The 24,393-nt window shown below is 45.5% G+C and overlaps 1 protein-coding gene across 1 annotated transcript in view; it reads right to left on the bottom strand.

Moving 5' to 3' along the window:
• The window catches only part of HSD17B12 (hydroxysteroid 17-beta dehydrogenase 12), a 109,424-nt gene that overhangs the window by 55,833 nt on the left and 29,198 nt on the right, over window positions 1-24,393 (bottom strand). Inside the window, 2 exon segments of the mRNA XM_074149623.1 lie at window positions 7,750-7,825; window positions 13,097-13,143. Coding sequence (XP_074005724.1) covers window positions 7,750-7,825; window positions 13,097-13,143 — 123 coding nt within the window.

Genomic DNA, 24,393 nt, shown 5'->3' with positions numbered 1-24,393 from the left:
GAGCCAGTCCTGAACCTATAAACACAACACAGAGAACATCAGGGGTGTGGAACGGGCTACTTCTGCTCTAGTTTATATTCAGGAGAAAAAAGGAAACCCAAAGCACCTGATTTCCCATTTCAATAACTTTTACGCATTGTCATACCAGGAGAGGCTGAGGGAACTGGGCATGTTTAGTTTGGAGAAGAGGAGGCTGAGGGGGGACCTCATTGCCCTCTACAACTACCTGAAAGGAGGGTGTAGAGAGGTGGGTGTTGGACTCTTCTCCCAAGGGAATAATGACAGGACCAGAGGAAATGGTCTGAAGTTGCGGCAGGGGAGGTTTAGATTAGATATTAGGAAGAATTACTTCACTGAGAGAGTGGTCAGGCACTGGAACAGCCTGCCCAGGGAGGTGGTGGAGTCACCATCCCTAGAGGCATTCAAGAAACGTGTAGAGGTGGCACTTCAGGGCATGCTCTAGGGGCCAAGATTGTGGGGGTCTTTTGTGCGTTCGTGTGTGTGTGTATGGTTGGACTTGGTGATCTCAGAGGTCCTTTCCAACCATGAAGGTTCTGTGATTCTGTGATTTCTTCTCCTGGACTTTATGGGTCTACCAGCTATCGACACAACTAACACTGCACAGAAGCACTCCGGCAGCAGGGTTCACAGCAAGCTCACCTCCCATCCTTCCTTCTGGAAGAGGTTAACTCAGTCTCGCCAGCTGTGGCAAAGCACCGTGGGCTACAACTTGCCAAATCACTTCCTGCTACGTGTATAACCCATGACACTGACTGCTAAACCTTCTTAAACGGGTTTTCATCCTTAAAAGCTGCCTGTGACCCCGTGTGCTGACAGCTGAGAGATAAACAAAGTCCTTTTCAAGGATGTCACTAGTCACCTCCAGAACAGTTTGCTCGTGGCTCATCCTACCTCGTTGCTGCCTCAAAATTTCCCCTGAAGGGTCACGTAGTCCTGGGACTGCATCCCGTAGCTTGCAGGACATCCGCCCAGTGTTTCTCCCTAAGCATTCTTCTCAGTCTCTTCAAATTAATCTGGGCAAAACTTTACCGAGAAAACGCAAGAGGAGATGATAACAAAAAAAGAGGGACTAAGGGGGAAAAGAAAACCCTAAACCACAGAAGCAGGATGCTTCTTAAAGGAAAAAAAATTTAAAAAAAAATAAAAAAAAATTTAAAATAAGCTTTCTTCCCAATTGCTCTATGTCTTTTACATGCTCTTCTGATTGTGTTTGGGGTTCATCTATTTTGTTTATTAACAAATTAATAAAAATTAATTTTGCTTGACTTCTCTGTCAGCTCTCCACGGTGTCTGACAACAGCTCACTTAGTAAGTGGCTGACACCATTCGAGGCAAAACCATGGGAACCTTCTCCACTTCATCCAAGGGAAACTTTCCTCCCAGATGAAAACCAAGAGCTCATTTGGGACCAGAGGATCCTCATGCCACAGCTTTATGTGAAAGGTGACTTCAGTGCATCAAAACAAGTTCAAAATACTTGAAGCCATTTTGTAAAGTCCAAGAAATCTAAGGGGGATTTCAAGTACGTCAAGCTGAACCTGGCTCAGATAATGGAAGGCTTGCAAACACATTAATTTACCTTGAAATAGATCACAAAAGGTCAAAATAACTGCCGGATTCCGTTAGTCTTCAAGTTAAAGCTTAGGAAAGGGAACCTTGTCATTTCTGTGCAAGAAAGGGAAGGAGATGATGTCCCCTTATTCATGAAGTTTGTCTGCATTTCAGCCTCCTCTATTAAATGCAAATTTTCCTACCTGCCAACTCCAAGATGGGAGGAGGATTTACCAGGGCACGGGGAGGCGGGGGGGAAATGCAAATACCAGGGCAGCATCAGGTCCGCTCCAGAATATTTCCTGCTACCTTTTGACCAAGAAAGCAGAAGAAAGTGGTAAAACCCACCTAAGAAACGGACAAGGAACATTTCTGGTTTTGGTGCCACATCCTATTCCTTTCTCGTACTCATGAATCACGCCAGAGGAGTGAGAACACGATAGATCCCAAGTCTAAACAGGCCGGCTCTCAGTTTAATGATGTACCTGGAATCTGAGGGTTAAAGAGTAGCTCCAGAGGAAACTACCACAACCAAGCAACTTCAGGCACACTCCACACTGAGCTCAGGAAACTTATTGGAAGGAAATAGTCAGCCACACAGATTTTAATTGCAAAAACCTACATTTTCTTAAAGAAAGACACGCACAAAAATCAAATTAAAGTTTTGGACACTAGTTCTTCAACAGTTTTAAAGGCTTAAAAGACAACGTATTCCAGTTAAACCATCATTTGTGAGAACACATTGGAAAAATTTTGATTATTTCAGTCCAATTTCTTAGGAGCTAATATTATCACCTGGGTGTATGTAAAACTAACAATCACCAACTTGAAAGCAGCAAATGGGTATTTATTAAAAAAAAAAAAAGCTTTGAATTATATAGTAACGGATAAAATCTCCTGTGTTAAATTTATATGCACTTACCTACAAGTAAATAGGTACTTACACTTGCAAGTAGGAACACTATTTGGCTGTAACTGTTTGTTCTTGCTTCCCAGAGCTCGTGAAAAATTCCACCACCCGTCCTGTGAAGCCACCAACTAATAACATACACCAACACCAAATTCTTCTTTGGACAATCTCCGTACAGGCAAGCTCTCTGTAAAGCGTTTTCCCTGCTTGACTAGATTTCACCACGTTCTTCATACTACAGCCCCCAGCAAAGGAGTTTCTACAGCAAAGTTCTTCTCAGGTCTGCTCAGAACATCCCCATCACCAACAGTGCAGCAATTGAGGCTTTTCTGCTTGCAGATCCAAGGCTCTTGAGCCAACTTACACGGGCAAGTGCAGGGTGCTGCACCTGGGGAGGAATAACCCCCCGCACCAGTACAGGTTGGGGGCTGACCTGCTGGAGAGCAGCTCTGAGGAGAAAGACCTAGGAGTCCTGGTGGACAATAGGATGCATGAGCCAGCAATGTGCCCTTGTGGCCAAGAAGGCCAATGGCATCCTGGGGTGCATCAGGAAGAATGTGACCAGCAGGTCGAGGGAGGTCATCCTCCCCCTCTGCTCTGACCTGGTGAGGCCCCATCTGGAGCACTGGGTCCAGTTCTGGGCTCCCCAGTTCAAGAAGGACAGGGAACTGCTGGAGAGGGTACAGCAGAGGACCACAAAGATGATGAGGGGCCTGGAGCATCTCTCTGATGAGGAAAGGCTGAGGGACTTGGGTCTGTTTAGTCTGGAGAAGAGAAGACTATGGGGGGATCTGACAATGCTTATAAATACTTCAACGGTGGGTGTCAGGAGGAAGGGGCCAGTCTTTTTTCAGTGGTGGCCAGGGACAGGACAAGAGGGAACGGGCACAAACTTGAACATAAGAAGTTCCACCTAAACATGAGGAGGAACTTCTTTCCTGTGAGGGTGGCAGAGCCCTGGAACAGGCTGCCCAGGGAGGTGGTGGAGTCTCCTTCTCTGGAGACGTTCAAACCCCACCTGGACACGTTCCTGTGGGACCTGCTCTGGGTGGACCTGCTTTGGCAGGGGGTTGGACTGGATGATCTCCAGAGGTCCCTTCCAACCTCGTATTATTCTGTGAACTGCTAGCACAGAGCACCTGAGATGTCTGGGACCATATTCATTAATAAATACAGCAAATCAGGGAGCAGTCACATTACGTGGCGTTCGAAGGATCATCTCCATTCACAGAAAAGTTTTCTTTCTGAGCCTTCCTGAAACCTTGAAAGAGTTTAACAATGTAATAGAATAGATACTTTAAAAAAGAGAGTGGAACACCAACGTAGTGCAAGCGAAACTAGACCAAGGATTTTGTAGAGTGACCCTACTAGTTAGTGCTTATGTATGAAAACTCGATTAAAAGATCAAATATGTTTCCATAAAACCTGCGTAATTTCATGCAAAGGTGGCCCATGATCACTTAAGAGGAAATCCAAAATCTTTTCTTCTTCAGTCTGTGGCCTATGCCCTATTTCTTAGGGAACACAAAGCAGAATTTCCTTTTGCAGCAAATCCTACGACACCTAATTAATTCTGCAAATTCAGCTTTACAGCGTGTTTGAAGACACTCTGGGAAGTCTTCTGAAGTCTTCAACTACTTACTATTAATCCGCTAAATTTTCGTTGCTCAAACTGAGCCGCAAGTTCAGAATATCCAGCTTTCTTGTAACATCAGTACAGTTGGCTTAATGTGTGCACGCACACAAAGAGAATATCAGATCTGGGTCAGCTGGCATTTAACATCCAGGAAGACCTATCGGTACCTCCCTTATGAGAGTGGTTACGCAACTTGCATTTTGTAGGTAGATATCACTCCTAATGTAAGTGTGTCCTCAGAGCACAAGAAAAAAGAATCTTTCTGGATAGAATGAACATACCTGATCCTCAAAACCCCTCTGCTATTTGCAACAGAGAGCGCTTTACCTGTTTGCTAGGATGAGGGGGACTGTGATCAGTGGAAACAAGGGAGGAACGAAAAACATGCACAATTCAAAGAATTGGAATTAGTCAAACAGCCATTCTTCCTCAAAGTAATTAAGGGTCATTACTCCAGATGAGCAAGCTCACGTGTGTTTGAAGAAGAATTGCAGGATCACCATAAAGAAGTTTTAAAGCTGCATTAGGAGCCTGCAAGGGAAAGACTCAAGTAGTTACAGCCTTAGCTCTAAAAAAAAAGTCCTTCATGTTATACACGACAACATCTGACCAGGCTGCAGAGACCGCATGAGCCTGAATACAAGAAAATTCTATCCACCTAAAACTAAAACCTAAGCAGGATCTGAAAGTGCAACTGGGGCTTGCTTGATTACGCGGACTACCCCAATCCCTCAGCATATGCCACAGTGAACAAGGTCTACATCTCGGTAGCTCAGTGTTGTCAAAAGAAACCTTCTGAAAACCCAACGTGAATCATCTCACTTCAGAACGGTTTAGGAGAGAAAGCAGAAGAATGTTTGGGTGAGGCCTAACAGTAATCATCTATTACAGGTTGCTTTACATGGGTTCATGTACCTGTTTTTTAAACCTGGAAAACTCCCCCGGCAGTGATCATGTAAGAGCTGAAAGCTCAAAGCAGTTGATTTATCTGGTCTTGTCAGCATCACACTTCATTCCCGAGCGGGAAAAGACTTCCAGACCGGTAGAGAAAGGGCTGTGACCACTTTCAGGAACCTTCTCCCTTCACGCCCAAGTGTTTGCTTCCACAACAAGATATTTGTAGATGCTTCTATCGGTTACACTTTTACTTAACGAGACAACTTTACACAGCATAATAAGAAACGTGACCGCATACACAGCAAACTGCCATCCCGCTATTGCAGCCGAGCACCAAAAAGACCACTTTTTGCAACTTCTTTAGGTATTTACCTAAAGAAGTTAGGTACCCCTGGAGGTGTTGGTGGACAGCTGGCTTAACATGAGCCAGCAGTGTGCCCAGGTGGCCAAGAACGCCAACAGCATCCTGGCCTGTATCAGGAATAGCGTGGCCAGCAGGAGTAGGGAAGTGATGGTGCCTCTGTACTGGGCGCTGGTGAGGCCTCACCTCGAGTGCTGTGTTCAGTTCTGGGCCCCTCACTGCAGGAAGGACATTGAGCTGCTGGAGCGTGTCCAGAGGAGAGCCACCAAGCTGGTGAGGGGTCTAGAGAACAAGTCTCATGAGGAGAGGCTGAGGGAACTGGGCATGTTTAGTTTGGAGAAGAGGAGGCTGAGGGGAGACCTCATTGCCCTCTACAACTACCTGAAAGGAGGGTGTAGAGAGGTGGGTGTTGGCCTCTTCTCCCAAGGGAATAATGACAGGACCAGAGGAAATGGTCTGAAGTTGCGGCAGGGGAGGTTTAGATTAGATATTAGGAAGAACTACTTTACTGAGAGGGTGGTCAGGCACTGGAACAGCCTGCCCAGGGAGGTGGTGGAGTCACCATCCCTGGAGGTATTTAAGAAACGTCTAGACATGGCACTTCAGGGCATGCTCTAGTGGCCCAGATTGTTGGGTTGGGTGGTTTTTGGGGGTTTTTTTTTTTGTGTGCATATGGTTGGACTCGATGATCTCAAGAGGTCCCTTCCAACCATGAAGATTCTGTGATTTGCAGTAAGCTGCAGTACTCACGCAGGCTGCCCGAGCCCCAACGCCTATACTCTCTAATTTACGCCGTGACTGTATTGACCGGAGTATCCCAGGTACGTCCAGACATGGCAGCAACATCTGCACATGCAGGATTCTAATTAACATCACCCATTGCTTCCGAACCAGCAGAACATAGGACTCGATGCCATCTTTGCTCTAGGGAGTAATGCTCTCTACCGCCCCAACGTGCACAGGGAATGGAAGGCTTTTCTGTCTAGAAAACAGTTTCAAAAGCTGTCTTACAAGAGACACTAAAAATCAGAGACAGGGGGATTTACATCAACAGCATTGTCTGCCCCGTGCCTCTCGGGAAACCAGTATAACCGTTACCATTAAGCCAGTCCTTGAGTCTTTTAGTCATCCTTACGCTCAGGGAGCAGCCCCTTACAACTCAGTGTAGGACAGTTTGCTGAGGCTTGATTTATAGATTATACTTAACAGTAAAGCGGTGCCACTGACAAAGTTATTAAGGTTTTTAACAAACTCAAGGCAAAGACCTCTGAAAAGAGAGCAGCTCTTACGTTTCTCCGCATTATGTACAAAAATCCTTTTAGGAAAGTCTAAGCAAGACAAGGGAGGGTAAGAGAGAAGCATAGTCTTAGAGGTTTCTTTACCCAACATCATTACGCTGAGAAACCTGCTTTCCAGTACACAACTCTGATCCAAAACCTCTACACATAAGGCTACATTTCTCCCTTTATCTTGACATACATACTCCGCATAAACTAATAACCTTCCATGAAATCTGCCTTTGTAAAGGAGACACAGATTACGTGAGGAATTCTTGTGAGTTATGGTTATGCTTTTGATTGGAAAAATCATTCTTTAGCGTGAGACTTGAGGAAGCTTTCTCCCAACTGACCCCGTACAAATGCCCATTTTACATTTGGGATCGCAATACTGAAGTTGTTGCCTTATTTTTGCATTACTACACACTTAAATGAAGGGACAATCCCTCATGGAGGTGCTTAAACACATTAACTCATTCCCTACATTCCTATGATTACACACACTCGTCACCTCAAAAAAAGCTCCCAGCTCTTTAATCTGCTCTTTGAGTAGTTTATCCAAACAAAACAAAAAAAAAAAAAAGGGGGAAGAGGGGGGCGCTACCCACAACAAATTTGTATATTTGGTAATGCCAGGAGTAACATAAAGAACATGTTTTCAACATCTTTGAGTTACAAAGAAAGCACCCTTATGGCTGAAGCCCATGAAATGAAACTTGCTTCAAGCCGAGGGAATGTTCAGATGAAGTAATGGCTACGTGTTTTTCCTCCTTATTATGATTTTAGACAGCTACCGTGGGAATAAGTGGTGTTTTGGTCTGACCTGGTAGACTGTTCTTATGGAAGACTAACAGTTTTAGAAGTACTTATTCCAAAATTAAGCTCTATAGTTCTCAGAAGTTACATACGAACACCTGTAAAATTAATCTCCGAGGCCTTTACCACTTATACCTGTAACGTTTGCTCTGTGCACAAAGAGCGAACCTATTTCAAAATCAAAGCTGTATATATTATTAGCATGTCTGAAATTCATGTGCAATGGCATTTATTTATAAACGTGCCTGTGAAGTTTAGGGGAAGAAGTTTTTCAACTCACTTATTTCGCTTGCAACCTGGTCCAGTTTTTCTTTCGACCTACTGATTAGGGCCACCTTCATTCCACGTCTGGCTAACTGCAACGAAACAAAACAGGAGAGGTGAGAACAATCATAAAGCATTCAGCATCCTTAATTAAAGGAACTGCATCTTTTGTCAAACATCACAACCACATATGACCAGCAAGTTTGAAACAAATCACAATTTTAAATAGAGTCATGAAGGGGTAAACCAGGACAAACACTTCCGAGCTACTTCTCACTTGATACCCTTGATGACAAACTTATTATCTTCTCAGTCACCCAACACGGGTGTATAGGCACATTTATAAAACAGAAATCCAACAGCAGGTATTTCACGGAACTTTTACACCACCTCTGCAAGTCAGAGTTCATTACCCATAATTAAATTTAAATGCCAAGTTAAGATATCCATGGTCACTTGACCAACCCTGTTGCAGAATTACCCCAGCACCAGATACTGGCTTCCTTTCGTCAGGCTCCACTCTGACTTTGTGCTAATCACAGGCAGAAAGATTAATTTACTCAAGGCAGTATTTTTTAGGGAAGCTGTGGCCAGAGCATATCCCAGTCATCAAATCAGACCTCCCGCTGCAGGTCTGTGATGGGATCTAACAACTCCAGTTAAAAGTGTCTGCAGAAAGACAGCTACATACCGGAATTACTCTGCAATGGAAACAATGTGTGACTACTCCAAGTCCCTATTCCAGTGAAAAGTAAAAACAATATATCCACAGTTCATAGTGACATTGCCCTTCTTAACCTCATCCATCTTTCTACCAGAAGCATGCAAAGCAAGAACACTTCTTTCGGAGAGAAGTGTGACGAAGTGTTGAGGTTCAACAAGGCCAAGTACCGGCTCCTGCCCTTGGGTCACACCAACCCCACGCAGCGCTACAGGCTTGAGGGCAGGGTGGCTGGAGCTGCCTGGCAGAAAAGGACCTGGGGGTGTTGGTCGACTGTCAGCTGAACATGAGCCAGCAGTGTGCCCAGGTGGCCAAGAAAGAAGGCCAACAGCATCCTGGCCTCTATCAGGAACAGCGGGGTGAGTAGGACTCGGGAGGTGATTGTCCCCCTGTACTGGGCACTGGAGAGGCCCCACGTCGAGGGCTGGGTCCAGTTTTGGGCCCCTCACCACCAAAAAGACATCGAGGGGCTGGAGCGGGTCCAGAGAAGGGCAACGGAGCTGGTGAGGGGTCTGGAGCACAAGTCTTATGAGGAGCAGCTGAGGGAGCTGGGGGTGTTCAGCCTGGAGAAAAGGAGGCTGAGGGGAGACCTTCTTGCTCTCTACAACTCCCTGAAAGGAGGGTGTAGCCAGGGGGAGTCGGTCTCTTCTTCCAAGGAACAGGCAATGGGACAAGAGGAAACGGCCTCAAGTTGCTCCAGGGGAGGTTCAGACTGCACATGAGGAAAAATATTTTTACATGGAAAGGGTTATTAAGCCTTGGAATTGGCTGCCCAGGGAAGTGGTTCAGGCACCATCCCTGGAGGGATTTAAAAGCCGGGTTGACATAGTGCTTGGTGACATGGGTTAGTGATGGTTTTTATCAGAGTTAGGTTGGTGGTTGGACTAGATGATCTTAAAGGTCCCTTCCAACCAAGACAATTCTATGATTCTATGAAGTTTGTTGGTGAACTCCGTACCTCACTCCCATGCGTGATCTCTGAGCATAAAAAATCTCATAGCAGATCTGTCTCCAAAGCCAATGAAGCAAAGCCACGCCAATGCCCTCAGTTAGCAAAACCTCAGCACATTTAGGAGAATTTCCACCAGAGTGAGCTTGAGAAAAACTGCTGCTACGTTGACACTAAAGGGACACACTCTGAGAAGCGCATCTGAAATCTGGAAACAGAAACCCATTTGCACAAGGAATTCTCTAAGCATGGAACACATAAAATGGCCAAGGAAAGAGCCTGTAAGTAGGAACAAATATCACACTTAAGAGGAGAAATCAAACTTGGAGAAGATACAGAGCTGGACAGCAAGTTCAGTTTGGGTCTGATGAATCCCGATCAGTTTCTGCTGAGCACTCTGAATTCACTGGTAGAGGCCCAGTGGGTTCAAAGGAACCACAACTGTCCAAAGAGCAACAAGGAACCTCCGAGATCCCAGTAACTAATCACATTTTCATATAAGGAACGAGGAAGACCCATTTGCTTTGTGGATAACCTGCCATTATACTTGGATCTTTGGCCAGTGTCATGAGAGTTATGAAAAGGCTGAAGACCTTAAAACTAACCACAGAAACTCACCCAGAGAAGGAAACACTGGGAAGATGCTCTTGTAGCCTAACGATTGATGCAAACAAGAGTCACCATTCTAATGGTCTCAGTGGATGTAGGCATCTGATTTCCTTAATTCCCATGTTAGTAACTACCACATTTTCCACTGTGAGCAAAACACAGCTGCTGTTAAAGCCCTTTCTCTCCAAGATGGAAAGGAGTGTCGCTGACAGCCCACCAAAGCAGAGTTAAAGCTCTTGTTAGAGTAGGTATAGCAAGAGGATCTACCAAAAGCAATACGAAGCAGATGTGCATAGCAGAGTACGCAATGGGATCAGAACCTCTAGTTTATCAATAGCGCACAAATACATCTGAGAATAAATTTAAATTCAGGATTCACAAAAGCGAACAGTAAACAGCAAGAGAAAGGCAACAAAGAGCAACGCCTGACCATATCCTTTAAAGAAAAAAAAAAAAGAAAAAAAGTATGTTGCTTTGGAATCAAAGACTGGGTGAGCATTACCCGGACAGAGAAGAAAACATATATGCTATGGCACCCTACCTTTTGTGAAGGGGTGGTCTAGTGATGAAAAGGATATTAGTGCTGAGCAAGGAATAAAGAACTTAATACTGCAAGACTGAAAAGTGTAAAAACACCTCTTTGTTTGGAAAAGAAGGGAAGTAACCAACAGAACAGAACAGAACCAGAGAATCCACAAACTCGTAACATTCTTCCATCAATTGCTGGTGGCCACGTTCAACTTTCAAAGAGGCGATTCTCAACACACCGTACATTTCTCACACACTCCTCCAAGGAGAACACAGTAATCACAGCCATCAGTGCCCAAGCAGCTGTATGCCAGTGTCATTTATAGCAACCTGATGGCATTTCCTAGTAGCAAGTCAAGCCTCCACTGGCAGTCTTCCAAAGACATCTCTAGAGTTAATTGAAAGATTTCCTGGGAGTCCTGGTGGACAACAGGATGACCATGAGCCAGCAATGTGCCCTTGTGGCCAAGAAGGCCAATGGCATCCTGGGGTGCATCAGGAAGAATGTGACCAGCAGGTCGAGGGAGGTCATCCCCCCCCTCTGCTCTGACCTGGTGAGGCCCCATCTGGAGCACTGGGTCCAGTTCTGGGCTCCCCAGTTCAAGAAGGACAGGGAACTGCTGGAGAGGGTACAGCAGAGGGCTACAAAGATGATGAGGGGACTAGAACATCTCTCTGATGAGGAAAGGCTGAGGGACTTGGGTCTGTTTAGTCTGGAGAAGAGAAGACTGAGGGGGGATCTGACCAATGCATATAATTACTTAAAGGGAGGGTGTCAAGAGGATGGGGCCAGTCTTTTTTCAGTGGTGGCCAGGGACAGGACAAGAGGTAATGAGCACAAACTTGAACATAGGAAGTTCCACCTAAACATGAGGAGGAACTTTTTTGCTTTGAGGGTGGCAGAGCCCTGGAAGAGGCTGCCCAGAGAGGTGGTGGAGTCTCCTTCTCTGGAGACATTCAAACCCCACCTGGACCCGTTCCTGTGCAACCTGCTCTGGGTGGACCTGCTCTGGCAGGGGGTTGGACTGGATGTCCCTTCCAACCTCGTATCATTCTGCGATTCTGTGATTTGGAAGCCTTTTCAAGTATTCCACATTTCACCCCACATTCACACTGGATTTCATCAAATATTCTTCATCCACGTAAACTGTCAAAGGCTGGATATGTGTTTTATTCTAAATAAATAAATAATAATACTTTTTTTTAAAAAAAGAAATGTGTTTTATTCTATAGCCCAAGAATGAATTTTTGTACCCTTTGGGGTGCTTTTGGGGTGATTTGCGCCTACAGCAGAGAAGCTGAAATGGTCAAGCGTTTCTCAGCAGGATGTCATACCTGTGATCGGCTTTCCTAACAGGGGTTCACATGCAGGGGTCTGCCAGAGGCACACATTTTGTGTTCCCAGAGACACCAGCAGAACATAAAGCAAGCTGTAGTTTCGCTTAGCCCATAACTTAACATACAGATCCTGAAACTAATCTCCCGTGATGTTCAGAGGGTGTCTCCCACACCAGACCTCCTGGGAACGCCATGCCCTGGGTGCGATGACCTCCTTCCGCTTGCTCTAGGCAGTTAAAAAATTTAAGCGTTGTGTCATTTGCTTCGGTGACGTCTAACTGGGATATTTGGCACATACGAGCTGTCGGCTCTACGCCAGAATGGGGCACCGCTGGCACCAGGCTTCATGCCCTTTGTGGCCAGTTCCCCCTTTTCTTGACCCAAGAAGGGCTTCTGCAAAGCAGAAAGGAACCTGGGGGCTCAGGGTGCGGGTGACAGGGCACCTGGGGACGTAAGGGATAGTTGAAGGATGAGGACTACCCCGTCAAGATGAACACCACCCTCCCCAGGGGCTGCGCGGAACAAAAAAAAACTCCAGAAAAAGGGGATCTCTCACAGCTGATCTCCTCACACAAAGGCACGCTGGTGTTTCAGAGAACACAAAAATGAGTACAGACAGGATCATTTTGATACTGATGCTGGAGTAGAAAGTTATTTTTGCTATAAGTTGTTGTAGTCAGCACTATTTGTCATGATGTTCCCTGGGCTTATAGGCTAAATTGCCCCATACTAACAGGCACCTTCTGTCTTAAGCGATACATTCCAGCACTGTATTTGGAGCCCACAGATCCATCAAAAGGAAAAGTACAGTAAAAGAGATAGAAGTAAAACCCAGCTTCAGAGACTTCATGGACTATAGGGAATAATAGGAATATACTGCAGGCAGCTAAGAATGCTCTTTAGTCAGTGCCTGGAAATACCAAGGATTAAGAAAGTTAAAATAATTGTAATCACTAAAAAAAAAAAAAAAATCAATAAAAACTGAAGGGCAGCGTAAGGGCTGAAAACAGAATTCACAAATAAAGAAAACTAACAAAAAGGGAGACAATTTTTGTCTGGTCACCTGAGGGAGGCAAGACCAGGACCAGAGACCTCTTTCTCCACAGGTATCTACGTTAAGATAAGGTGAGGAGATAGGACGTGCTGCTTGAGAGAGTTGAGACAGCACGACATCTTGCCAAGGATCCAGATACACTTCCAAGCGATAAGAATTCTTACCTCTTCTGCATAGGCTTTTCCAATCCCATCGGTAGCTCCTGTGACCACTGAAAAAAAGACAGACAGATATACATTAGTCGCTTCGCAGAAATAACCATTCATTAATCGACCACTAAAGTACTCGTTCCAGCCAGGAGACGTTTCTAAGTTTCTGGAATAGGTGTACAACTTATTAAATCTCTTAGGGAACCTGCACTAAAATCTTTCCATCTGTAAGAAAGGAGAGGAAGAGAAGGAGTTGTGAGCCTAATGGTTGTTTTAAGAATCACATCCAGCACCACTTCTCACGTCAGTCATCTGGCCCATTATGCCGCTTCAGAAGCTTCGCAGACTAAGAGAGACTTCCAAGTCACTTAACTAACAAAAAAAAGCTCAGTTATGACTATTAAAAAAGCTTTTCTTTTTTTTTAATAGTAAAATAAAAAGTCTGTAAGCATCCAATAACACAAACATCTTAGTCTCTGTTAGTGACTCCCCAGTAGATTTCACATCCCTGCGACCACTGTGACTACCAGCAGCAAGTATGAGCGGCTGATGTAGCCACCAGTTGCAAGCTGGGTTTCTAGAGCTCAAGCTTTTTCGCCCATGGGTGACTGGGATCTGTGTCAAGCCTCAAGTCTTTCCAGGATTCTTTTCCACATGCTGGGTGGAAGCTCCACAGCTCTGAGTGACTCAACGTGCCATTAGTTTGATGGATTATTCCAGGGCTCTCACCACACCGGTAGCTGATCATCTCAGTTTACTCGCTAAATAGCAACTCCTCCATCCAGGATCTGCTTGTCCAACTACTTCTGAAGCAAGAACATTCACCACCACTTCCTTTCTCTCTCACCTCTTTCTTCTCATCAAACCCAATGCCTACACCTCAACACCCTTACTCAACTAGCTCCCTACTCATCCATCTCTCTCTGCTCTCACTCCCAAGGTGGCTACAGAATATACCAGATTTTTCTGTTTGTCCTCGTGTCAGATCAGAACAGCTTGGTTTGTGCTTCCAGTAGGCATGCCTCAAATAATCAGGCTTGTTTAACGTTTCAGAAAACTCAACTGAGAGTGTTTGGTTCAACTCTCAGGTCAACCTCTACCCGACTGAAACTCAAGAGCAGACGAAGGTGTTTGTCTGGCCCTGGGATTCAGCAATAACTTCCCTTCAGGGCATCAGAAGGAGATGTGTTTGCAGATGATTTGATTAGTCACCGCTTGCAGATCGCCCATAACAGTTGGCATGCAAGCAGCAGCCAGAATGTTTCTGTTTGAGTAATAACAGCTAGGAAACGCTGTAACCGTTTCAGGTTCTGTGCCTGCTAGATCTAAAAGAAGGGGATGTAATAACAAGTGATGAAGCTTGTCAGTGAAGGTCCTATTTGAGCTCGAATGGCCAGCCAACAGTGCAGTAACGGGCTAAGAATGAAAGATCCAGTCATGCCCCGACTCTTCAAGTTGCGCCAGGGGAGGTTCAGATGGGACATCAGGAAAAACGTTTACAAGGAAAGGGTTATGAAGCCTTGGAATGGGCTGCCCAGGGAAGAGGTTGAGGCACCATCCCTGGAGGGATTTAAAAGATGGGTTGACATAGTGCTTAGTGACGTGGTTTAGTGATGTTTTTTTATCAGTTAGGTTGATGGTTGGACTAGATGATCTTAAAGGTCCCTTCCAACCTGGACAATTCTATGATTCTATGACGGTACGTATACATACATTTATCCCTTCCCCGGTTTCAAGGTTTATTTGCAAGATGCCACAGCTCTGGTGTGGTAAGGATACGCGTGACTGTACACACAGGATGCTCTGGCAAGTAAACAGAGTTCCAGCTGCTGTACCGTCAGCCCCGGTGAATTTACTGAGAAAGCCAAGTGTCTGTGTCACCTCGTTTTGCAACTTCCCATCCAGCCGCTATTAGGGAAGCGTGAGTAACAGTTTTGTTAGAGAAACAAATCCACATATAGAAAGGTTGAGCAAGGGGTCCAAATGATGAAAAAAGCAGACCTTGGAGAAGAAATCGAGAATACATTCCCAGAAGGAAAAATCTGTACTGGTATCCCTCCCCGTCAGGCTTACAACAGCAGTTGGACATGGTCTAAGTTGACCCACTCTGGAAACCATCCAACTTCGGTGACTTGGTGAAAGGGGTTATTTCCTTCATTGTAGTTAGTGAGGTACCTAAGGAACAGCCATTCCCGCTAAGGCTTATAGATCGTTTCCCCTCCTCCCAACTCGAGATTCATGGACTTAATGGTTTTATCCCCAGATAATAAGCTCAGCATTTTAAAAGATTGTTTTCTGACACCGCGAGTTGTTCGGTTTCTAGCGTGTACGCTCTGTACGGCAGGGACCCAGAAAAGCATCTCCAGCACTTTAAAGGCTTAGCAGAGTGCAAGTACAATTTCAGTCAAGGATATTTAACTCATTTATTGAATTCAATGCTTAGGTAAATTGTAATAGAATTGGCTGGAACACGAGACTTAAGAAGCTGAAGATCAGGGATTTCTAACTGAAGTATGAATAACAGGATGGTTCCTCCCTTTTTAGATCCTACGTCAAATTAAAAGAACCTGTAGCCCAGAGGTTAAAGTAACTTCAGAACAGAACCTGAGAAATTTAAATAAGTCTGATATAGAAAATGATGAAAAACGTTATAAAATCTCACCAGGAAGAAAAAAGTGCTTGAGCCATCACCTACATTAACAGGCCGACAGATAATGTTGTTTAGCTTCTGCTGCAAGTAAAGGTATAGGCATTCAAATAAAGTACACAGCTAGGTTTTCTGAGCAATGAGAGAATCCTCTCCTCACAAGAAGGCACTAATGCCATCAGTTTATTGGCGGCTCCACTTTGAGAAGGATAACTTTGTCTCCTGCTCCTTGTTCCCATGGCACCTTGAAGAGCAACCATAGTCACAGAATCAAACAGAATCACAGAATGATACGGAGTTGGAAGGGACCTCTGGAGATCACCTAGTCAAACCCCCCTGCCAGAGCAGGTCCACCCAGAGCAGGTTGCACAGGAATGGGTCCAGGTGGGGTTTGAATGTCTCCAGAGAAGGAGACTCCACCACCTCTCTGGGCAGCCTCTTCCAGGGCTCTGCCACCCTCAAAGCAAAAAAGTTCCTCCTCATGTTTAGGTGGAACTTCCTATGTTCAAGTTTGTGCTCATTACCTCTTGTCCTGTCACTGGGCACCACTGAAAAAAGACTGGCCCCATCCTCCTGACACCCTCCCTTTAAGTAATTATAAGCATTGATCAGATCCCCCCATAGTCTTCTCTTCTCCAGACTAAAAAGACCCAAGTCCCTCAGCCTTTCCTCATCAGAGAGATGTTCTAGGTTCCTCATCATCTTTGTAGCCCTCTGCTGTACCCTCGCCAGCAGTTCCCTGTCCTTCTTGAACTGGGGAGCCCAGAACTGGACACAGTGCTCCAGATGGGGCCTCACCAGGGCAGAGCAGAGGGGGAGGATGACCTCCCTCCACCTGCTGGTCACACTCTTCTCATTGCACCCCAGGATGCCATTGGCCTTCTTGGCCACAAGGGCACATTGCTGGCTCATGGTCATCCTGTTATCCACCAGGACTCCCAGGTCTTTCTCCTCAGAGCTGCTCTCCAGCAGGTCAGCCCCAACCTGTACTGATGCAGGGGTGGTTATTCCTCCCCAGGTGCAGCACCCTACACTTGCCCACGTTGAAGTTCATTAGGTTCCAAAGACTGCTTTCCAACGGATAGCCTAGAAAACACTGTTTTTTCAGGCCATGCTTTTCTTCCTGAGGCTCTTTAAGAGCAGGCACCTGGCTCGGCTCTCACCCATTTTAAGGAAATTAATTTCCCATGGATGGCTCCACTGCTGCAGAGGCTGTCAAGCTCAGCACCGAAGGACTGAGATAGGAAACACGCGCTGATCCAGACCTTTCCTGCTGCTGACCAGTAGCATCCAGTTCAGACCGGGAGCTGCGGTTACGGCCCATTTATGGGACCCTAACGGGTAGTTTGTCGGGTCAGGAGCTGCCCAGACCTGCCCGAGAGAAGGTGTCTGAGCCACAGTGCAGAGAGCAACACTTACACCCTACGCTGTAAAAGCAAGGAGAAGAGCTGGGGTAAAGTCAACTGATTGGACCAATACCACAAGAGCCAAGATTCAACCACCTCATCTCCCTCCATGTTTCGGATTACCTGAAGTGTATATGCTACAAGGAAAGGGGAGAACGATAAAAAGAGGTTTTGGTAAGACTTCTGCATTAGCAAGGCACTTACATTTTTCATGCTGATTACGTTAATCTCTGGTTTTCACTCCAGAGCCAAGTGTTGCAGTTTTAACCACCCCAAGCTACATCCAGAAGCTGTGCCAGTTTAACTAAATTTTAACCATCACCCTAATGTGCTGAAGCTAGCGTTACCTGAAACAACAGCTCTGGAACCCAGAAGCAGTTTATAGAATCATAGAATCATCTAGGTTGGAAGGGACCTTCACGATCATCTAGTCCAACCATCAACCTAACTCTGATAAAAAAACCCACCACTAAACCATGTCACCAAGCACTATGTCAACCCGTCTTTTGAATCCCTCCAGGGATGGTGTCTCAACCACTTCCCTGGGCAGCCCATTCCAATGCTTATAACCCTTTCCGTGTAAACATTTTTCCTAATATCCAATCTGAACCTCCCTGGTGCAACTTGAGGTCGTTTCCTCTTGTCCCATCACCTGTTCCTTGGAAGAAGAGACCGACTCCCCCTGGCTACACCCTCCTTTCAGGGAGCTGTAGAGAGCGAGAAGGTCTCCCCTCAGCCTCCTTTTCTCCAGGCTGAACACCCCCAGCTCCCTCAGCTGCTTCTCACAAGACTTGTGCTCCAGACCCCTCACCAGCTGCGTTGCCCTTCTCTGGACCCGGATAGAGGAGATACTGTTTTATTCGACGTCGGGTGCCAGGTGGAAATCCACAAATCTAGCACACCTTACTGGGGACATTCACCCATTATTTAGACACAAAATATTATCACTATTCTGCCTACCTGATCCATAACTCCACCTGGGCTTACATATCCATTAGGATGACCCAAGAGTCCTTTTGCACATGTGCATTAAATTTTGCAGAGTCTGCAAAACTTTTCTGCACAGGTGTGAGCTCCTCGGTGGTCGTTTGGGTAGGGGGGTACCCTTCCTCACATTGTCCTTTTAAAGTATTGAGTCATCTCAGGACAGTAAAAGTTTACTGTAAGTTTGGCAACTTCTTGAGGATGATAAGGATGTCCTTTCAAGTAGCCACAGCTCTGACTTAATTGGTACAGGAGTACGTACTTGACGTATGAGAGAACCTTGAGGTGATTAACTACTTCTTGTTATCCCATCCTTATCCCTATCAGCTCGGTGACCAACTGTTTTCTCACACAGTAAGAAGCTCAGTAATTAACTCATTTTAGTTAGCATATGGTTATAAACAAAGCAAAGGCCTGTCTTGGGTAACACTAGTTTAACTCCAAGCCTGGATTAAGCTTTTAAATACGGTTCCTTCTACAGACTGCATTCCAACCAAAGTTAAACCGACTGCAGTTGGCAGAGCTCGAGGAAGGCAAAGCAAGGAGGGTGGGAATAAGTTATTGCCTCTACAAGAAAGCTGCACCAGCTCCTAAGCATGATTATACACATTTACTCAGTAGTCAGACTAACTGTAGTAGCTTCCCACTTCAGCCATCTGCCGCCTCCAGAAGAGAAGCAAGAAGAAGCACCCAAGCAGCTCGTGCGTGAGCCCATCGAATAAAAGTTTGTCTGAATGGAAGCTCGTATTGAAGCACTGGCTGATTTCAGGCAGAGTAGTCAACATCCATCTTCCCCTGACTTTTGGGGCTGCAAAGGAACAGGGGAAGAAAAATAAGGAGAGGTATCCAGTAACATGACATACTCTGAGAGCAGCTCACTCCTGATAAACCAAACATCTCCAACCAACCACCACATGTGTTGGTTGGAGATGTTCTACCCCAGGAAGGTACCACTAACCAGAATTCAACAGCTCTGGACACAAGGTATTTCACTAAATAATTGGACTGCATCCTGAACAGATTCCCATCTCAACTATTGTTTTTTTTTGAAACTAGCATATGTATAATCACAGAGGCAACACGTGCAAGACTGCATCATCTTTTCTCAGGTCTGAAAAGCCTTCCCAAAGGCTCCTGTTCCAAATCAGAGCCCACACAGCCTGGCCCTAGTGAGTCCAGCACACTGAAAGGAACATCTCTTGCTCTTCTATGTAATGACACTTTCTTGACTGGGTAAGACTGCCATAATCATTATTATAATGAAGACAGGCTGAAAGAGTTGGGGTTGTTCAGCCTGGAGAAGAGAAGGCTCCAGAGAGACCTTAGAGCCCCTTCCAGTACCTAAAGAGGGCCTACAGGAGAGATGGAAAGGGACTCTTGATCAGGGAGCAGAACTACAGGACGAGGGGGAAGGGTTTTAAATTGATAGAAGGGAGATTTAGATGAGATATTAGGAAGAAATTCTTTCCTGTGAGGCTGGTGAGACCCTGGCCCAGGTTGCCCGGAGAAGCTGTGGCTGCCCCATCACTGGAGGGGTTCAAGGCCAGGCTGGATGGGGCTTGGAGCAACCTGGTCTGGTGGGAGGTGTCCCTGCCCAGGGCAGGGGGTGGGACTGGATGGTCTTTAAGGTCCCTTCCAACTCTAACCATTCTATGATTCATTCTATGATTCTATGATAATGCGTTACAGATGTGTGCATGGATTTTGTCCTCTAGTCCCAGCTTTCATTTCAGTTGTGCACATCTTATTTATCCCTTCCACTGACCCCGTACTGTTCAAAATGGTAGGCGAGAATGGGAAACCTGGTAAAACATTTAAAAATCACCGTTCCTGCCAGCCACCAGTGTACCCCACATAAGTATCAGTGACTTTGAACCCACCAATGCTTTGGATGCAGCCTTACTAAAGCGTAAGTGGGCAAAGAGAAACTTTCAATGTAGTGTCATGGTCTCCAAATCAAGCAGCGTGGGGCATCATCTGCTCACACCACTGGAGGAGGTTAGGCCATATATAGGCTGTACATCTTTCAGCTGCCATTGTATATAAATAAGTCTGCACAAGAACTCAGATCAACAGTTAAATTTTTAATTACAGCATTATCCTTAACATATCATGGAATTATTTCCATAAATTACCAAAAAATCCCCACCTCAGGACAATATAGCATCTTTGCCTTAAAGACTGTGCCACCATTTTGCTTCCTATACCATGTGGGGAGGGAAGAAAAATAAATAAGTAAATAAATCTATCACTTTTCAACTCCTGCTTTGAGTTTACTTGTACATATTTGACCTCTTACAATGATCTCTTCAATTTAAAATACAGCTACACAGGAATCCACCAGTGCCTCTACTACTGGACTTCCTATTGATAGATGCGATTTACTAATTCTCTAAAACCTTAATACCACCCAGCCACTTTGCTTCCTGACGTTCCACAGCTTTTTTTCAAATACACAACATATACAGAATCATAGAATTGTCTAGGTTGGAAGGGACCTTTAAGACCATCTAGTCCAACCATCTACCAGCTCGTAAGCATGGGCATCGTTTCCTGGCCAGTACCAAACTCGAGGCAAGCCCTGACAAACACGGGGCTCAGCAGTCAGCGAGATACGGGCTCTTGCTCTAAAAGGGAACAGCTTTCCTGTTGTTAAAAAAGCCATAGACCAGGCCTATGAAACACCTTGTGTAACCAGCCACTGACTTTAGAAGATGAATATGCCCAGTGGTACATGACTTTAGGGGTTAAAAATGTAGACTCTTCTCCAAAAGGCTTACAGAGGGGTGAATATGCAGATGTTCCCAGTAGCACCTCAGAAATCCCACAGCCCCTGGCTAAACACACGTGGGATAAGGTACCACCAACAGTGCAGGGAGCTCACGTGTTCTTTCTGTCTGTAGAAAGTAACAGCCACTGCCTTTCCCAAAGAAGAGGTCACCCAGAAAACATCCACCACCTCCTAAGAGGTGGATATCAACATTATCTGCTGTTAAAAAGGGGACCACCATTCTGAAGCCAGGCTTCTGCAGCACCCAGCGGACCACAGCAGCCTGTTTTGTGAATGAAGTGGATATTCCAGGCCCGGAAAGAAGAGTTTAATCCGCTTCTTATGCAGCCGGGACATCCTGAAACAACATCAAAGACTGGTGCAGGAAAGCATGAGGCAGGCACGTAGAAATCATCGTGTCTCACGACAGGAGCAAGGACCAGCGTTGACACAGGGAGAGGGAGCAAGAGCAAGCGTAGAAAATCCTGCTGCAGTTCTGCAGAGCAATCACGCTGAAACAAGATTATAGATTCGTGACTCCCCAATTCAAGGTTAGACTCCAGCGAAGACAAAGCTTAAAGAGATCAAGCCTGCCTTCAGATACAAACACACGGTTTTCCACTGCAAAATAAGCTTTTAAGATGCCTAATGGAGATAAAGCATGGAATACTTTTATCCGTATTGCATACGCCCCGCGCTGCCTTGACTACCTGCACAAGGTAGCTAACAAAGATTGTTCTCTACTGGCCTCTTCAAACTACAAATTCGTTTCGGTTCAGCCATTTTCCCCTGTTTTCATTAAGAAAAGCGTGATGTTTTAGGCAGCCTTTCGAAGTACTGCAGATGCACTCATGCGCGTCATTACCCAGGAGGGAGAACCCAAGCCCTTAACGATGTTATTCCCCCTAGATGTGGGTCCGGCAATTTGGGAGCACCTATACTCCTCCTGCCAAAAAAAAAAAAAAAAAAAACAAACCCAAAAAAATAATTAAGCTAACAAGCAGATCTCAAGGAGGGCAGCTCAGCCACATTTCTGCTCCCCTGAGAGGTATTCAGATTTGTTGTCGAAATGGCCACTGCAGAGCTGGTCTCTCAGCTACATCCTCCATCCCTGTCCTGCAAGAGTAAATCAGGGACAGTAAAAGACAGGAGCGAGGGTCTGGCAGGGCACCCAGCCGTAGCAGACATCAACATAAAGAACAAACGAGGAACATCATCATCATCATCATCATCATATCAAGGTAAAGAATAAACGAGGAACAAATAAACGAGTGTCTTATTAAAGCAATACGGCTGAGAGCAACTTCATGGCACAGCTAACCTTAGCATAGGTTTAAAGTACAACACATAAATAACTGAAGAGTCGAGATTCTTCTGCTACGAAACACAGAGGCTATATTAAGAATATGACAGCTCCTGGGGAAAACAGAAGCTGGCAAGGGGAGAAAAGACTATCCCTGCTTGGCATCGAGCAGTGCTTCATTTATTACAGATTTATATAAATCACTGGCATTTGACCAATACCAAGCTTCTAGATTATCTCCAGCCAACAAAAGTACTTCAGTCTGCGGTGGTTAAAAATATTCTACTTTTTGTCCTCAGCTTGCTAGGAACGGCTATTTTTAGTAAGAGCCCAATCAACCTTATCAAAATCAAGCATCAAAAATAGACTGGAGAAACACTGGAAGCAAATACTATTTTTAGCTGCTCTGTCTATCCCTGCCGTTACCCACAAATTCTGACTGCACAGACCATGCACGGGCGCTTAGTTATTCCAGGCAGATCCTCGTCGTGACCCTTTTTTCCCTGAACACCTGAATGCAGAAAACACTCGATTGATTAAAGATTAATACAGCCGCAAACCGTGACAGCTGCCTTTCGTCTGAGCGCTTTTGGGGAGGGGGGAGAATACGGGATGACAGAGAGCTTGCATCAGTATTCCTCTTGGGGATCTATTACATGGAAAGAAAATTGCTATTTCAATTCCCTTTTGTTGCTAAAAATAGCAGCCCCGATTGATTCAAGCAAACAGGGCACCGGCTTAGCGATGCCAAATTTAGAAACCACTGAAGTCCCAAAGAGCGAACGCTAACGCAGTCTAACACATGCCAGCTCATATTTAACGAAGAACAAAGAAGATAAGCATGCTGGCTGCAAGTTAATAAGACAGCAGTAACTCCCTGCATTTTTATTCATTAAAAACCAGAAAACTCGGCGCAAAAATAAGACAAACTTCACTTCGACTCTCCATTTAACTTGCTGAAATAGGAAGCCTCATCACAAAGATCATCTGTACCCACGCTGAAATCCTAGAAATTCTGTATTTTTTATATTTTTTTTTCATATAAAGGTTTTTGTTGTTTTTTTTTTTTTTCCCCTGCACAAAGGAGCTAACACCTAATGGTCATGCTTTGAAAAGACAGGCTACAGAAAAAGGTTCAATTCCCAGAACCAAACACTTGGTAACAGCTTGTGTCTAGGAGCTAGGATTGTGGGTAGAAAAATATTCTATAAATATCGCAGCACTGACAAGTTCCCATTTCATCCAGAACTACATACAGCAAGAATGGGTTTGGGGCCGTGCGCTCTCAAGATTTCTTTAGACTTGAGAGCTGGAAGCAATCTAGAAATCCCAACAGGAATACCATATGGAAGACTTCGTGAAAAGCCACAGCAAGGCTTAGGCAATACCAGGTCTATGGGAGCTCTCCCTATTCCAGGACGGCCTCTTTTTACCCTCTCACCCTCAAACCTTTGCCACGAGGTCTTTTATTCCTGTTAGTCGTGGGCTGCTGCATTAGGGGTATGGGAGTCTAGGAGGAGAGGGGCAACTTAGTCATCCTATCTCCTGCATTCAGAAGCCCCCACCCCACGGTTACAAATTGAAGAACTTTGCTGCTTTTCAAGGCTTTTGATCCAGAAACTGTCAGGTGAACCCAAGAGCGCCCTGAACTCCACTTCTGCAACAGCGAGGAAGTTGTTCAGATCACCTCCTCAAGTCTAAGTTGAGATAAGCACATGCAAAACCTATTATAGAATCATAGAATGGTTGGGGTTGGAAGGGACAAGAGGAAATGGCACAAACTTGAACATAAGAAGTTCCATCTAAACATGAGAAGGAACTTCTTCACTTTGAGGGTGCCAGAGCACTAGAATAGGCTGCCCAGAGAGGTGGTGGAGTCTCCTTCTCTGGAGACGTTCAAAACCTGCCTGGACACGTTCTTGTGCAACCTGCTCTGGGTGGACCTGCTTTGGCAAGGGGGTTGGACTGGATGATCTCCAGAGGTCCCTTCCAACCCCATATCATTCTGTGACCTTAAAGATCGTCGAGTTCCAAGCCCCATCCAACCTGGCCTTGAACCCCTCCAGGGATGTGGCAGCCACAACTTCTCTGGACAACCTGGGCCAGGGTCTCACCACCCTCACAGCAAAGAATTTCTTCCTGAGATCTCATCTAACTCTCCCCTCTATTGCTGCCTTGTGGTCAGTAAGACACCACCATAAG

The sequence above is a fragment of the Numenius arquata genome, chromosome 6, assembly GCF_964106895.1.
Source record: "Numenius arquata chromosome 6, bNumArq3.hap1.1, whole genome shotgun sequence".
Classification (NCBI taxonomy): domain Eukaryota; kingdom Metazoa; phylum Chordata; class Aves; order Charadriiformes; family Scolopacidae; genus Numenius; species Numenius arquata.
Note: the sequence above shows the minus strand (reverse complement) of the source record. Positions and strands in the feature narration are given on the sequence as shown.